Below are 17572 nucleotides of genomic sequence, written 5' to 3'. Positions count from 1 at the left end.
CTCTAGCGATGGAAATACCGTATTACAGGGCTACAGGGTAACAGAGGTCATGATACACTTCAGGCATGCTTCATACGGTATGGGGTATATATGTAGAAAATGGGAAATAATGTACACGTGAAAGGTAGCCATAGTTTGGAGTGTCAAATATGTATTTTTCTAATGGGATCTCCACTCACCTGTCTGTTCTATGTAAACAGGAGCACACTGCTGAGGTTGGATCTCTCTGGTTTGCTTTTGTTTTGTGAAACATTTTCCAGTCTCAGTAGTTGTTTGCTGAGACAAATAATACAGTAAATTGCACATCTGACAGAGCTGGCATTCTAGTTACTCATTATCAGGTAATATTCATACAGATCAGAAAAAATGCTGAACTTTTTTATAAAACTCAGATGCAAAGACACAGTCCAATGCAAAATTCTGTACAGTGGAATTTTATCTGTAAATCAGCAAACGGCATAGTAGAAGTATTGGGGCAAGCCAAGAGCAGGAGGCTGGATTTATAGTCCCACATTTACTTATTTCTAATGCAGAGTCCACAGGTCTCCATTTGTTTATCTTCAGGAATATTTAATATATTTCTTCCTATTTATTCCTGGGTGAGAGTATGTATGGCTTAACGTGAGACACTAGTCCAGAGATATATATTAGATACTGTAAACTGAGAGTGTACGCCCCAAAAAATTTTATCTTTGGGCACTTTTTGGCTGTCTACCACCTGCAAGGGGATGGTTACAGATGCAGCATAAGGGATTGTGCAGCTGGCAGTTATTACCATATCTCATGACCAGGAGTGCATGTGTTGTGGTAGTGATAAGGCAAAAGGGGAGCATCCTTATTTCTCTTATCTTCTGCATCTGCAAATTGGTACTTTCTGTATCACTGTGAACATTGAGAACCAGGTACAGAGGGTCAGGTTTTCTCCTTGCTTGTACTCCTATTAGTTCGTTTAACTCAGTATCACAAGGAGTTAGCACAAATCAGCTACTGTTAGTGTTTGGGCCATGCTATTCCCTGCTGATAAAACTCTTCTATTTCCCTTCCGCTGCAGAAAATGTTGGAGGGCTTAGGAATTCTTGGAAGTTAAGTTATATATAGTGATTTATCTTTCAGTGATGATTCTTAGTTTTGAATAATTTTTTTTCATTACCCTGCTAGGAAACTTTCCAGCCTTATAAAACTGAAAAAAAAAAAGAAAAAAAAAAATGGAATTGGTTCTTCTGGGGAGATGGCTGCGCTGGAATGGCTTTCATGTGAAGGAAGCACTAGTCACTGACAGAGCTCCTCACTTTACAGATTCCTTTGTCTTACTTTTAGTCATCCAGGTGCTTGTTGCACTAACTTGTGGGATACAAATCCAGGGCTGTGCATGGGAACAGGGCCAGTGTGTTTTTAACAGCAGATCACCAACAGTCTGCAGCACACAGAGTGATTTCTCTGGCGGTAATCGTACTGATTCTAGCACTAGCGCTAGGCTTTCAGTTTGGGCTCTAACGAGCCATGCTGTTATACCTGTTTCCAAGTGACTGATGGTGGGTGCAGATAACCAAGTGAAAAATTCCTTTAAATGCAGCTCCTCCTCAGCTGGGTTACCACATACTACCAAAACAGGGATAATGGTGGGTAAGAGCTTCCACATTTCCAGCATTACCTTGTCAGCTGAAATACAGCAGTAGAGAAAACTGTGCTTGGATTGATTCAGGCAGATTATGCTGAAGGGCCTGCGCTTGCAGGCAGTGTTTATTTAGATGTATTAAGACCAAATACAGAAAACACCCTATAAGCTGAACAAGTAGAATACAGATATATGAAATATTTGAAAGGGTAAGGCCTTCTTTGCCACTTTCTTACCTATAAACTGTTTGCCAAATCAGTAACAGAAGTTGTAACTGGTATTGCAAGGTCGCTATATAGGTATTCATATGCTTAGACTATTTTGTACTATCAGCTGGTACAGCGGGTTCTCAACTGTCAGTCCAAAGCGAACTTTTAAACACATAATTACATGGGGCTGAAGTATAAATCATATTGTAATGTCTAATATAAACAGGGTATTCTATTTCAAGTGGTTCAGTCAAAGTAAGAAAAATCCAATAATGGGAGGCTTAAAAATAGAACCTTTCCCTTTTATTAATTTAAGCCATTTTAAAGGGCAAAAATATACCATGAAAGCTTATGTTTAGGCTCTTACTTTTCTTTTTTTAACAGGACTGGGAGTTTCCACATTTTATGGGTGATGTTGAAGTGAATCTTCCAGGCTTGCCATCTGCACACATGCAGTTCAAAGTACCTTATTTCCAAAAGATCTTCAAAGAGGAATATCACATACATATAACAGGTATGTAATCTTACAGATTGTGACGCAGTCACACAGTGAACTGCTTCTGTGCAATAAATGTAGGCTAACATGTTCTTAACCACATAATTTGTGTGTGTGTGTGTCCCAGATTACTATTTTTCTATCTGTTTATCTGTCCATATCCACATCATCCATATATAAATGTCTCAGGGAAATGAGGAACCTGTATCTTACGAATCAGGGACCTGCTGTTTTTCATGGATTTCAGCAACTTCTTGTGACACTAAGTAATACCTAATGTAGCTTCAGAGATCTTTTATCTAAAATTACTCTCCAGGGGAATTAGCAGCTTATTTCATTTTCAGAACTCTTATGCTTTCAGATGCCTTTGCTGTGATTTATGCTAATATCTTTTCATAACTTCGGTCATTCTCATCTGGCAAAGGCCACTCATAACCATACTTCCATCAGTCATCTAACCAGAAGCAGACAGTTAAATAACCTCAAATAAAATAGAATTGCAGTTATTCAAATGGATGGTACCTATAGATAAAAAGTACCTGATCCTTGCATACTGTGAGACAGTATTTTAATAACAGTAGGGAATGAAAAAGAGAAGAAGGTTAAACAGGGATAAATATTTTGGTTTTACCTTCAAGCTATGCAGAAGGAGCATAGCTCCTCTCTCTACATTGGGAAGAGTTGGATAATAACGGATAGCAAAAGAAGGCAGGTGTGGATTGACAGGGGTCTTCAACTGCTAATATAAACAATCACAGGACATGATACTGTACAGGAGTAAGATAGATGAGGGCATCCAATGACACAGCCATATGAAACTCCCTGCAGAGCAGGGACAAAAGGAGCATTCAGAGATGATAAAAAGATAAGGCCAAGAGCTAGCAGGTGAGTCACAAGCTCACCAGGCAGCAAAAGCCAAGGGAAGAGAATGCGCCAAGGAGGAAAGAATGATGAACCCAGGACTCAGTCAAGACAGGCTGAATGAGGCCTCAGAAAAGGCATTTTCAGCAGAGAAGGTAGAAATCTGAGATTAAAAAACAGAAAAGAAGAGAAAAATGAGTGCAAAAGTTACCTGCTGGCTATTGAATGGGGGAAGGCAAATGGGCCAGTAGGAAGTACAGATGGAGGGATAGAAAATTTTTCAAAATTGGTTGTAGGTGCCCTGCTGGAATACTGAGAGAGAACAGACAGACAGCAAGAAGAAAGAAGGGCTGGGGCATGTCTGAATGAGACACTAGTGGTTTATGGAGCAGGATGAAGTAAATGATCTCATGGTCAGTAACTAAAAGGTGTAAGGTGAGAGAAGATGGGATGTGTACATGACGAACACATTTTTCTCTCCCAAGTGAGCAAAAAGGGAAAGGAGAAAAAAAGTAATAGTATAAGCATCAAATATTTGATGTGAATAATAGGCATGGTATTCAGGGATAGCGAAAAAGATTTTTTTTCTGTTTCTCAAGACTAGAGCATGAATTTGGAGGGACTCAGTTCCACAAGGCTCCCAGATGCCCAGCAGTTACTCCATTGTATAAGGAGGAGGAGCGGAATGGGTGCACAGAGGAGCATGAACAATGACTGAAGCATGGAAGGGTGGGCTGCCCCATCAGGTACAGAAGCTCAGGATATAATTAAAGTAGATGAAAAACAATGGGTGGTAGAAGAGGGACTGAAGGGCAAAGAACAGTTTTGCATTGTAGAAGGGACAGGGATATTGGTGATAATCAGGGAAGAGCAAAGAATAAGCAACAGCAAGGAACATAAATTAGGGATCAGAAATGCAGCTGCTAGCAGTGCTGCTGTTTGAGAACAGACCAACTGAGAGAAACCAGTATTTATGCATTGTAGAGTCTTCTGCAGAGAGGACTGGAGGCCTCTCTGATTTTCTGGTGAGAAGGCATTCTTTTAATGAGGATGAGCTAATGAATAGGGGCTGAGGAATATTTTTCCCTGCTCAGCATTAACAAGATCCATTTATTAGATTCACTAGACAAATCAATCCATTTGACTGCACATCACGTACTCTGTCTACTGAGTGCCTGTTTTATCTCGGTGCTGCACCACCCTTTAGGAGATCTAATAAGCAGCCATAACACATGGCACAAGAACCTCCCTTTGGGTAAGTTTTGCTTGAACCATCTGTTCTTGCCATCAGTTCTTGTCTTAGGTTAGGGTATAATCTTGGATCATTTTCAAGCTCTAGTTATTGTGTGGATGTGTCGATACTTGTAATTTTCTACTCAAATCAAGGAGCTAATAAAAGAAAGAAAGAACTGGTTCAATATATGTGTAACAAGATGAATGTAATCCAAACTAAAATGAGGGTAGAGAGTGATGTGCATGAATGCAACTGCAGCAGATGACACGGGGGTAGGACACTGATAATGGCAGGAAGCCTGCTGTATTTAAGCCCTGTTTAATAAATGGGATCCAGAATGTGAAATATAACCATAGAACTTCTTTTTAGTAACAAGCAGGAAAAGAAGACTAAGGCCTGAATATCGTTTATTTTAGTAGAATCATAGAACCAAGGAATGGTTTGGGTTGGAAGGGACCTTAAAGATCATCTAGTTCCAACCCCCTTGCCATGGGCAGGGACACCTTCCACTAGACCAGGTTGCTCCAAGCCCCATCCAACCTGGCCTTGAACACTGCCAGGGATGGGGCAGCCACAACTTCTCTGGGCAACCTCTTCCAGTGCCTCACCGCCCTCGCAGTGAGGAACTTCTTCCTTACATCTAATCTAAATCTACCCTCTTTCAGTTTAAAGCCATTACCCCTTGTCCTATCACTACACTCCCTGGTAAAAAGTCTCTCCCCATCTTTCCTGTAGCCCCCCTTTAGGTACTGGAAGGCTGCTGTAAGGTCTCCCCAGAGCCTTCTCTTCTCCAGGCTGAACAACCCCAACTCTCTCAGCCTGTCTTCATAGCAGAGGTGCTCCAGCCCCCTGATCATCTTCATGGCCCTCCTCTGGACTTGTTGGAACAGGTCCATGTCCTTCTTGTGTTGGGGCCCCCAGATGTGGATGCAGTACTGCAGGTGGGGTCTCACCAGAGCAGAGTAGAGGGGGAGAATCCCCTCCCTCGACCTGCTGGTCACGCTTCTTTTGATGCAGCCTGGGATATGGTTGGCTTTCTAGGCTGCAGACACACATTGCCGGCTCATGTTGAGCTTCTCATCAACCAACACCCCCAAGTCTTTCTCCGCAGGGCAGCATCAATCCATTCTCTGCCCAGCCTGTATTTGTGCTTGGGATTGCCCCGACCCATGTGCAGGACCTTGCACTTGGCCTTGCTGAACTTCATGAGGTTTGCACGGACCCACCTCTCAAGCCTGTCGAGGTCCCTCTGGATGGCATCCCTTCCCTCCAGCGTGTCGACCGCACCACACAGCTTGGTGTCATCGGCAAACTCGCTGAGGGTACTTGCTATAGGGATAAAATCAGGCTGTAAATCTGTGACCTGTGCCCTGATTTGTAGAAACTGGAAACCCTTTTCTCCCAAATAGCAAAGAGAAAGAAAGCATGGCTGAAACAACATTTACCATCTTTTTCCTGGCAAACTTTATTCTTCATACGTTCTTTTACAGTCTGTTTTAGTCACTGTTGTTTGATATAAATAAGAGCAGCCCTAGGACTCCCCTGAGCAGCCCTATTTGGTGCTGGGTTGCTCTAATGAGCAACAGTCCCACAAAGCAGCAGCTCAAAGTAAAGGGACATTCAGAGGGTTAAAGGACTTTAAACCACCTTTCTGTTGGTGTATGCTTAATGGCTTCATGCAATTCTGTACAGATGAAGGATTTCACAGTTACATGCTCAGTGTTGCCAACTCTCCTGATTTTATCACAAGTCTTAAGATGGTTGCTTTTTTTTTTTTTTTTTTCCCCATTTTGTCTTAAAGTCTTAGCTCCTGAATTCAGTGGCTACATGAGAATTTGAGCTTTCATAAAATAAAGCTCGTGATTGCAGAGGAAAAAAAATGACATGTTGTTTCTGCATAACTCCATGTCTAAAAAAGCAGATAAATAAAACAGTACTAAGTGTATTATTTTTAATCCATCTTGCTACTTTAAACTAGTAACATGCTTTCTTAGGCCTGACTTGTGATTTCTCAATGTTGTAAGTTGGCAGTAATATTGAATTAACATCTACAGCCTGTAGCTGATATGCTTCGGTGTAATTTTAAACTTACTATCAAAAACATATCTTATTTTCACTGGTAACCAAGTAACTCATTTTGCTCAAATTTCTTTGCATCTAGGAACTCCTAGCAAGCACCTACTCAGTATTAAATATTTCTATCCTGTTTTGATAGCTGCTTTTATCTATGAACATCAAAAATAACTTGAATTCCTGCATCTGCTTAACTCATCTGGATTTCCCTTGACAGATGGTTCATTGCAAAGTGTGTGTTTTCCTTCTTGGGCTGCTGTTTATGAAAATACATAGTCTATCCTAGTTTCTATAATACCCAGGGAAATTTGTAGAACTTAAAAGTAAATTTTGTTACTTCAGATTCTTTCATGGTTAAAAGGCACTAGGGGGCCTGGCTGGTACCCATTAATAGCAGCACTGGAGATCCAGGAGCATCTGCTGTCAAGTATGTGGATAAGTTTCAAATAGGAAATGTTACGGCTTGGGTATCAAAACAGTTGGGAGATTTTTCTGACTGTTTATAAACGTTTTTCTGAGTGCTGGTCTAGCCAGAGTACCCTTCCCCCCAAAGGAGAAACCATCACCTTCCTGGCTGGCGAACGCCTAGCGTGGCTGGCTTGCGGAGTTAAAAGTGTGTCTAGATTCAGGCCAAGCATCGGCTACACAGAGAAGCCGGAGGGAGCCCATGGGCAAAAATAGAAAGGTTAGAGGTAAAAACAAAGCTGTCCGTGCACACAGATGTGAAAAAACCTCAGAGGATTTGCGGCTTAGTTCAGCTGTGAGTGGTCTGTATGCATGTATCTAGCTAATAACACTAACGTGACAGAAGATAGGAAGAACATTTTGAAGGTACCTGAATGTTTTACAGAGGTGTCTGAATGTTTTTAGACAAAAATTGCGATTTAGATGAGAGTCTAAAGTCAACATTTCCTACACTAGCCTCTGGCTGCGGTTGCACAGCATGAGGCCGCTTAAGTCTAGCCTTAATAAGTGGAATTTTCACGTTTCCTCTTGACCTCAGGAGGGATGCTGAGGACTGACTTCTACACGAGATCTCTTTTCTAGGACATGACTGTTCTGTTACAGAGTGGACATACAAAAATAAAAATGCTCCAGAATCAGTAGCCGGTTTGGAATATTTGGACGTGTGGGATCTGCCTCAATTGCCCAGTAAATCAGTTGCACGTGGGATTGTGGTCTGGTTGCTGAACCTCTTATAGAACTTATCAGCCTCTTTAAAAATGACCACTGCCCAAGCATCTTGTTCAGCTGGTGAAAATAGGTACCTTTCTGGAAAAAGGAAAAAGACAAATCCACACTTCTTTCACCATGAGAAGGCCCCTGGCATTCACGTGCCGAGCACAGTTCGGCTTCAGCAGGGAGGGGAGAGTGTTTCTAAGCAGAGTCCCACATAGGCTGGTGTTCAGAGCATGGACCTGCGATGCAGGTCCCAACCGCCATCAGCAGAGGTTGTTCTAGGGTCAAGGCTTCGCTTCTGGTGAGTGCCCTAGCCATGGAGGTACAATCGTCCTCAACAGCCACGCTTTCTCAGAAAATAGGAATCGAGTTTTCATCCCCAAGTAGTGGTTGTAGGCTACGATGCCTAGAAAAAGGTTTCACATTTGCATCACAGCCTCACAAGGACACCCAGTGCATGCTCTTGGCTAGCTACATACCTCAAATTTTTCTTTTTGGGGATCATTATTACACCAAATTTCAATATTGCACCACATTTCCAAATACACCAAACCAGATTCCTGACTGTCTAAATGTCATGTGTAGCACGTAAGGACATCAGCGCTGTGAAAGCCAGTTATTAACAAGGCCTTTTTTAGGTAGTACATGGCTGAATGACACAGCCTATTTTACCACCTGATTTTCTTCATCGTAACTTCATTGAAGAGTCTTGGTATAATTCTTTGCAGTTTGCTGAAATGATTGACTAGCCTTCCAGTCTTGAGAGCGGATCTTACTACATCTTCCATTTCAAATTGTCTCTGTGAAAAATCCACCTGCTCCAAGAAGGGCTAAATAGTGCCAGGTATATGCCTGTATTCTTGGCCACACAGATCTCACTGGAGTAGAGCCAACCCTCGAGCAATAGTGGTACTGATCCTACAGAAATTGGTTAAGAGGCAAATTAAATGACTTCATAGCATGGGGCTCCATTTGCCCTTACCACTTTACATCTGGAATGAAAGTTGAAGAAGTTATAACTGTACAACAAACTATAAATATGTTTTTAAAGAAAATTAATATCTATAGCTTCATAATGTATTTGTTCTGACCCCATAAACTTGAGCTTGTTTATGCACAAGGTGAGAGGTCAGGAGTGACTTCAAATTTACTGAGCTTATTTCCTATATAAGCTTGATGTATAACTTAAAATTTGCTATAAAAAGCATTATGCTAAAATGAAATTGTGGTAGACAATCATTTCATATACATAGATTATACACGTGTATAATGTTAAAGGTTGGTCAGTATAATAAGTCTCAAAAATTACTTGTCATGGGAAATTATCATCAAATAGATGTTTGTGAGTGGAGGCTGTCAGATCTCTTGGTTCAGTTTGCTTCAACACATTCATCAGTGATCTAGAAGGATTGCTTGGGAAACTGCACTTCTTTGGCTATCACGCCTGCCAGTACAGCAGTAAAGTACATGTCTTGGAAGAGGGATAGACAGCAGAGGACACTGTATTCTGAAAAGAGGCAAATACTTTCTGTTAGTAGCCAAGACAGCACTAACTCCCAGTCATTTTGTGTCTAGGGAGATTAACGCAGCCCTCGGCTACAGGGAATACTGAGTAGGAGCAGGAAGATGTCATTGTGTTCATATATTGTTATGGTGAGACTGTTACTCAAATACAGTGTTTGGTTGTGGTGACAACAGTTTTCAAAAGAAAGGGAAAAATGGTAGAGCTCATTGAGCATGACAGTGATACAGAGGATGGAAAAATTGTCTAGAAATGAGAAATTTAAGGAGTTGTGAGAAGATCCACTATAGAACAGAGGCAGATCTCAGGCAACAAGCTGCCACTTAGACGTACAGGTTGCGATTCATCTTGGTTAACTGGGATGTCTGCATCTAAGCTGTTTGTCTAAGCACCCTTTATCGTCCACACTGTGCTCCTGCCTGCCTAACTCCGTCTCGGAGCTGAGTGAAGGAGTTTCAAGTTCATGCTTCTCATGAAACAGGAATAATTGAAATGCATCTCTCTCTTAGATCAGGTGAGCACTCAAATTCTTAACATAAGAGGGGTGGAACCTTTTTTAGATAGATCCATCTTAGAAGAGATTCACAATTATGAAACCACAGGGTAGGATAGATGCTACATGAAGCCTAAGATCAAGCACCTGCCTACCTCTATTCAGCATTTTTCGTGTTTTCTGCTAGCTTCTGAGTCAGTTTCTTCACCAGGAGCAGGCTGGATCTCAAGTCTTACTCCTTAGGTGTCTTGCTCTACAAATGTCCCATTCAGGACTATGAGGTCACAGGGGTGATTGATGTGAAATCTGCTGGGTGCCATCATGCCTAAGGAGGAGGCAGGTCGTGGCTCAGCATCACAGTGTCTAAGTTTCCTTTGTCAGTCATACCTGAAACCTACAATCCGGAAAACCATAAGAGTGTATTTCGGCCTTTATAAAGGCTGTCTCAAAAATGTCCCCATTTCATTATGCTTCGTATTTTGATCTTTCAATTGTCTGTTTTCTCCCTACACACCTTCAGTCTTGCTGTGTCTAGCTGGAGGGAAAGAGAAATACCGGTCCTACATGGGTTTTTCCCCTTCCTACCATCCCTAGGGTCTGGGAGATCCCTCTGGAAAGTCACCTATCTTGCCTCTGCAGAATCACAAAGTACCACAGATAATATTTTGATGAAGTCAATAACAAAAGAAGTCGAAGGGTTTTTTTGGATGGGCTTATGATGCGTTTTCCTGGGAAAAGAATATGACTTAAAGAATTAACTTTGGGACAATGCAGCAAGGGGTTGCTTTCTGGTTGAAACACAGAGTAATATTTGATGACAAATTATTTTCTCAAAAAGTGTGCAAGTGAACAACCATAACAGAGAAAGGAAGTTCAGAGTACAGTAAATCATGTTTTCTCTCAAACTGGCCATAGATAAACAGATAATGGTTCTAATATTTGTTTCATTGTAATTTGTATTTAGCCTGTTTTCCTAAGGAAATGAGAATTATGTGACCATGTGCTCTGTGTGGGTTGGTCTCACTCTCTCTCTATCCAAAACTCAGCATCAAATAACTTTTGAACCCACGGCCAGTTTCAAAAACATTTTTCAGAGGGTGGGAATCCAAAACACAGTGACATTATCATTGTGTCCTAAAAAATGGTGGTTAGGTAAAGGAGAATCATCTAAGTTAGTGCCCAGCTGAGGAACAGGCAGGGAGAAGTCAGCCATTATATTCTATTTGACAGCAGCCAATTGATCAGTGAGTATGTGTGTCCCAGCCAGCCCGTCAGCACACACTATGCAAGATATATTCTGTCTCTGTCTGTTGAAAGGTCATACGTGATGGGGAAGCTAGGGTTATTCTGATGGAGAGAAGCACATGAAATACAGGGCAAGAATCCGCAGGAAACAGCATCAAGCTATATTGTATTGTTTGTTGTGGTATTTCATATTTTAACATCATTTTCAGTGTCTTGGTGTTGTTTTAAGAAGCTTAAGTATTATAAAATGTGGTGATAATCTTCTAAAAGCTTAATTTTCTTTAACAGGTCAATTATAATATTGATGAAAACCCAGAAAAAAAGATAGAGGAGTTATTCAGGAATTATGTGAACAGGATTGGCTGCAAGGTCTTTTCAGTGCAGTTTGATTTCTGGGTAGTGGCAATAACACAAGAGAATGAACATTCTTGTTCATCTTCAGTCTAAGTATAATCTAGACCGAAGAGGACAATTAAACACAATTGTTGCAATACAAGGGGTTACCCTCCTTACCCTCCTGGAGCATTCTGGTCATACAATTTGAACACACAGACTTTCAGGAACTGGAATCCATTTATTCTTTACAAACCAACGGCATAAACAATTTGATAATACTCTGATACATTCATTTTCTTTTTCACTTGAGACATACTTAAATATGATTCCAGTATAGACCAATATCGTTCATCACCAGCAGGAACATTCCTCCATGAATGTCCTTTCACATAATGCTGACATGTAGATTTGATGGGTCATCAAGGCACAGGTGAGATTTTAACATATGTTCGGCTAGAGTGTAAGAGATACTTTGACTATGACAATAGTATAATTTCTTTTGTGTATTGATAGAATAATTTAGGTTAGAAGGACAACTGGAGTTCATCTGTTCCAACACCCTACTCAAAGCAGAGCCAGCTTTGCAATTGCATAAGTTATCTTTAACGCCTTTTGGATGCCTGGAGGAAGCATGCAAAAGAGCAATTTTAAATAATAAAAGGAGAAAGGTTTCCTCCTCCAGTATTGCAGGAGCTTAATGTTACACTATGAGTCACTCCTTGGAGGAGTTTCTCACTACACAGACTACAGGAAAAGCTAAGCTGACTAGCCTCCCAAGACTACAGTCAGCCCTTGCTATTTCTCGAGGGTGTAATATCTCTAAATCACAGTTTACCCAGTTGCCCCCACCTGAATACGTCTGTGCACCATGGTCGGTATATCAAACAATATATGTGTATACTCTTAACATTTACATAATTACCAACCCCCAAAACTTCAGTCACTTCAGTCATTCCTGGCATATAAACAGTTCTATCAAATATGGCCTTTTCATGGAAGATTTCCGTGTGAATATTTTTTAAGCCCTGGAATTAATGCTTTTTTAGGTTTTATTGATCTATACCACATCACCTAGTGGTCTAATCAACAGGTCACCTACAAACTGCAGTGTGAGTTCAATTGATATACTGCTGTGCTTGTGTTACAAAATTATTTTATTATGAGCCCAGACCTAATTGTGAAATATTAGGGGATATTCAGCATAAATCTGACTATGGTGGAAATCTTTCTACAACTTTGCTTTACAGATTAATAAAAAAGGGATTTTTTTTTTTTCTCTGAGTAGCTTTTACGTATGGCTGCATTTGTACTGCTTCTAAAAAGGATATTTCAGATGACAGAACTTTCTTTTTCCAAACAGGCAAATGGTTTAACTATGGAATTATCTTCCTTGTTTTAATCTTGGATCTGAATATGTGGAAGAACCAAATATTTTACAAACCTCATGAATATGGTCAATATATCGGTCCCGGCCAGAAGATCTACACAGTGAAGGACTTGGAAAGCTTGAAAGACCTTAACAGAACTAAGTTATCTTGGGAGTGGAGATCCAATAACACTAACCCGTTGACCAACCGGACCTATGCCGAAGGAGACATGTTCTTGCACAGCAGATTCACAGGCTCTAGCCTTGATGTCAAATGCCTGGCTTTTATTCCAAGTTTGTTGGCTTTTGCTTTGTTCGGTTTCTTCATCTGGTTCTTTGGGCGATTTCAGAAAACTGACCAAGGCATGGAGAATTTAGACAAATCATACACAAGAATGAAACGAAAGTCACCGTCAGATATGGGGATGACACGAGAAAACACACAGGTGTTAGTAGAAGAACCATTAAGTTTTCAAGAGCCACATCTTGTATCCATAAAATCAGACTTAAGTGAAATAGTTTTTAATTCTTCTCTCCTAACTTCTGAAAACTTGAATGCACAACTGAATGAACAAGATAGCCCTTTACAGCCAGTACCAGAGTCCTCTGTCCCTAAGAGTAATCCTGTGACATAGAGGCAAATACCCAGGAAAATCAGTTTAAATAAGCAGTTACTATAAGATTTCAGTTTTACCTTTTGTAAGTTAAGATTTACATAGTGTTTAGAATAAGAAACTCAACCTATACCAAAAGGTGCTCAGCATGCTTTTTCTAGGAATTTTGTTTTTTATTTGTATTATAGTACGTGCCTACTGTATATCTAACATTCCTTTATAGATTGCTTCCCAAAATTGCACAAGCTATTTATTAATACATTACCTTAACTGTATAATAGTGTATTAGATGATTACTTGCAGGTATAAAATTCTACCGTGGTGGTGCCTTGAGACATTAAACTGTTTTTTAACTCAACACCAGATGTATAGCACAGTTCTTCTAATCTGTTTTGCAAAGCTTTTTGTATATGGTTATTTCAAGTATCATTTGATGTCTTGACAGAGGAGATAAATATAGTTATTCCTAAAGAAGGGTTTCTGTTAGGACATCACAACTTGACTTTGTTATTTACTGATCTGTGAAGCCAATGACTTTGATGACCGGACTGCAGAGAAGCATGTTGATTACCTTTTAATTTTTGCTGGCTAGCTGCCAAACACAAATACAGATTCATTATGCGGTAAACAGTGGAGTGATAATACAGCATGGGTCACTACTTGCGAAAATATGACTTTCTCCATCAGTAATAGCAATTAGGTGATAATGCCTAATTATATTTTTCCTAATTAAAGATAAACTGCTCCTTGATTAAAAGTTTTGCCCTTCACCTTTTCGAAACAGAGGTGAAAATACATGGTCAAAGCAACTCTTTCCATCATCACGCCAAACCTATGCAACATCAAAGAGCCAATGGAGTGATTACGGTAAAGGACACAAAGCCCATTAAATCCAGTGTTCGTGCGGTTCAGTGCAGATACGGTCTGGGCATACGTGAAATATACGTAGAAACACACCACATATAGACAGACTAACTTCTCCAAATACTGAAGAAAGGTTTAGGGGTTTTAATTAAAATAGATTAATAATTGAATTTTATTGTACCCTTTTTTCCCCCTTCATTCATTATCCATGAATAAGTGTAACCTGGAAGCAGAAACATAGAGATACTGGGTTTTTTGCTTTTTTGAAGGGGACTTTGTAATATGAATTCCTCTGCTGTCTGATCAAACTACATGCACTAGAGAAACTGCATATCTAAAACATCAGAAAGACTCTGATTTGCCTCTGATTTAGTTCTATAAATTCTTGTTACAAGTTACTAAATAAGAAGTCATTTTTAAGTCTGAATTATTTCCCTGTCATTTACTGGTGTTGCTGTATTTTGTCTTTGTGACTTTTTTATCTCCGTTGTTTTGATCTATCTGCTTTTAAGTTTTCGGAATGTTGAATTTAGCATGCATAATAGAACTATGCATTTATTAACTGTCACTTGAGAGCCAATTTTAATAAACATCATTCAACAATTGTTTATTATGAGGCAGGAACATATTCTGTTAGTTTTGCAATTTTTTAAAACATTCTACCCGTGCATTGTCCTTCTTAAAATCATAAATATTTCTGACACTAAGAAAGACAGGCAGTATCACAGTAATGTCAAAATCAAATATTTTGCGTATGGAACACTTAATATTTAATCAGGAGAAAGTTCACTTTATAATCATACTAAATTTTTATCCATTAAAAATTATGACTAAAAATAAATCTATTAGCCTTTGCCCACTGCAGTCTATAAACTTATTTAATTGACTTAAGATATAGTCAAAGACAAGCCATTAATAACTAATGGTAAAACGTTGTGAGATCCTGCTTGTACTACATAAGAGGTGACTATATTGATGTTTGACTTTCAAATAACATTTGATTTCTTGAGTAGTTACAGAAATAGCTGGTTAATTTTGCAGATACATGCTTCTCTGTATGTTTTGGACACTGTAAACCCAAGTACTGAAAACTCATTTCTCCTTTTTGTGCATAGGAGTGGTTCAAGCCATTAATATGTAGGCAGAAAATGAAAGAATTACTTGAGCCTTACAGCCTGCATGATTACACGACTCTGAGAAAACTGTTATTAAGCAACTGATCCGCAGCTAAAATAATTCTGTGACCTCACATTGAGTTAATGCTTTTAAAGTCATTATAAGCCTGCATGAAAGAGAGAAAAGCATCAAGTAATCCTAGATTTTGCATGAGTATTTAAATTAATGGTCAAGCAGAGAGACTGCTTATATTGTGAATTCAGAAGAAGTTAAAAGATTCAGTGTAGCCACTCACCATGGTCAACTCATCAATTTAATTAAAAGAGGAAGGGCTCCTCGGTTGTGTGGGAGTCTCATTTGTAAACACAGGCACAGCTGGGAGAAGAGAGGAGTATTTCCACTCTCCACTTCCAGTGCTGAGCAGCCTGAGTTAGGTGGCTAGGCTTACCCTAAGCTCCTTCTGAAGCAGGCAGAGACTTGGGAGCCGAACACCCTAAAGGTGGTTCGGTACCTTAGTCATTTATCCCTGCCTTAGTTAAGTAGCGCGACTCAGCCGGAATGGGTTTGTGGAGCGAAACAGTTGGTGCTGAAGACCCAGTACCCCCAGTTTGTGCATTTCAGGGGTTTACTTCAGTTTAGCTCTTGTCTGGTCCTCGTGGACTGAATGCATGAGAGGGGCCGGAGTACGTTTTGGACAAATCTCGGTCATGCGCAGAGACCGTGTAATTGGGCACAGTCTAAACTGCATCCCTGAGCTGAGCTACTAATGCAGAGTCATCCTCGGTCTTCTCCTGAAGCAACTTGTCTTCCTCTGTGGACTGTAGAAGGGTCAATGGGAGACTGGGTGGCTAAGTAGGAGGCCTAAAATTGGTTACCCGAAATGGAAATATTCCTCCTCCAAGCACATTCATTGTTTTCAATGTTGTTCATTATTAATACTGTGAAATGCTTCACTAACTCAGAACACTCTGAAATGCTTTCTAGTCTAGTACCCATCACTGGGACCTTGGTATGGATGGTTGACCTTTCCCTGAAAGCCTATTATGCAAATTCTTTAGTTTTTTTTTCTTTTCCTGAAGAAGTTGAAGAATCCGTAGAAGGGGAGAAACTTGAGGAAGTGACAATTTTTTCACACACGTCACAAGTCTCCATTCTGCCCTCTATAATAAACCATCTAGCAGCTGCTATCACTACAGGGCTGGCCTGTGTCTCCTTTGCCAGAGATCAGATTTGGTACAATAGTTCTTTTTTTACCATAGATACACTGCACAGTGATGGATGATAGATACTGCCTAAAATAGCATACATAGAAGAGTCATCTCTAGGATAAGCATGTAAGATTTATGAGCCCACACGTGCCTATAAATTGCCTTAGCATCCTCAACAATTACCTTTGCCGAGATGAACATGACATGGAGCAAATAGAAGGTAAGAATGTTTGTAGAAAGTACCTTAAATATAACATTAATGCTTATGAAGTATATATGTATGTCTGAAATCCAACTGTGTAAGATGTCTATGTGTGTTAGGAGCCTAGAGATAAGTTGTTTCTGTTGGGGGAAACTGCTGAGTCTCTCAAGCAGATGATTTACTACTGCCCTCTTTATTCTACATTGCCCCATGAGTGAGTTACTCCAGGTTGCTTCATCTCCTCTGCCTCCACTTCTATTGCCTAGAAAATATAAAGCTGAAAAATAGTATTTAATTGCACTATCTGCTTCCCCAAATTATGTTTTTGTCTAATTTATGCAAAAAGTAAATTTGTTCTGTTTTAAAAGATTTCTGTCCTCTCCAGCTAGTATCGTCATACTCTGGGCTACTGCACTGTATTATAGTATGTGTTAAATTGTCGCTTTTCCTGCGGTGAATAGCCTCCGTGGTGACAACCACCTGGAAACAAAGAGCAGACACCTCTCAAAGACTGGAAAGGCAGCAATTCAGATACTTACTACACGGGCAAGCTCATTTTCCCACAAGTGAACAGGTTATGACTCACTAGTAAAAGATGTAACAGATTTTTAATACGCTGTCCTTAATTTTAACAACCTCCTAGGAGGAGCTCAGTGGGGGAGGACTTTTTAGCTCAGGCCATAAAGTTGAAGTAGTTATGGTCCTGCAAGCAGAGTGTTTCAGCTTTTTAGGTTGCATTTTAAAGTAACCAGCTTAAACTTTGAGCAGATTACAAGAATCATAAAAATTAGACAGTCCAAACTGTGAATAAGAACATAAAGTTGATTCACTGGTAGGTGCCTGGTGCAGGATATAGACAAAACACAGATTTATCAGATGTTAGAGTGACCCTGTGCTTGGGATTACGGACAGTGACGTGTGAAGGTTCAAACTATATTC

The 17572-nt window shown here is 40.0% G+C and overlaps 1 protein-coding gene across 2 annotated transcripts in view; it reads left to right on the top strand.

Moving 5' to 3' along the window:
* The window catches only part of TMEM117 (transmembrane protein 117), a 222478-nt gene extending 206874 nt beyond the window's left edge, over positions 1-15604 (top strand). The window contains exons 7-8 of one of the 2 annotated variants that reach the window (XM_075059097.1): positions 2209-2338; positions 12624-15604. In XM_075059097.1, the coding sequence (XP_074915198.1) occupies positions 2209-2338; positions 12624-13264 (771 nt within the window). In that variant the 3' untranslated portion in view covers positions 13265-15604. The remainder of the gene's footprint in view (positions 1-2208; positions 2339-12623) is intronic. The other variant, XM_075059096.1, reaches the window with a different exon arrangement.
* The last annotated feature ends 1968 nt before the right edge of the window (positions 15605-17572 follow it).

Source organism: Buteo buteo, chromosome 28 (genome assembly GCF_964188355.1).
Source record: "Buteo buteo chromosome 28, bButBut1.hap1.1, whole genome shotgun sequence".
NCBI classification, from domain to species: domain Eukaryota; kingdom Metazoa; phylum Chordata; class Aves; order Accipitriformes; family Accipitridae; genus Buteo; species Buteo buteo.
The sequence above is the reverse complement of the archived record's forward strand: the minus strand, read 5'-3'. Positions and strand labels throughout refer to the sequence as shown.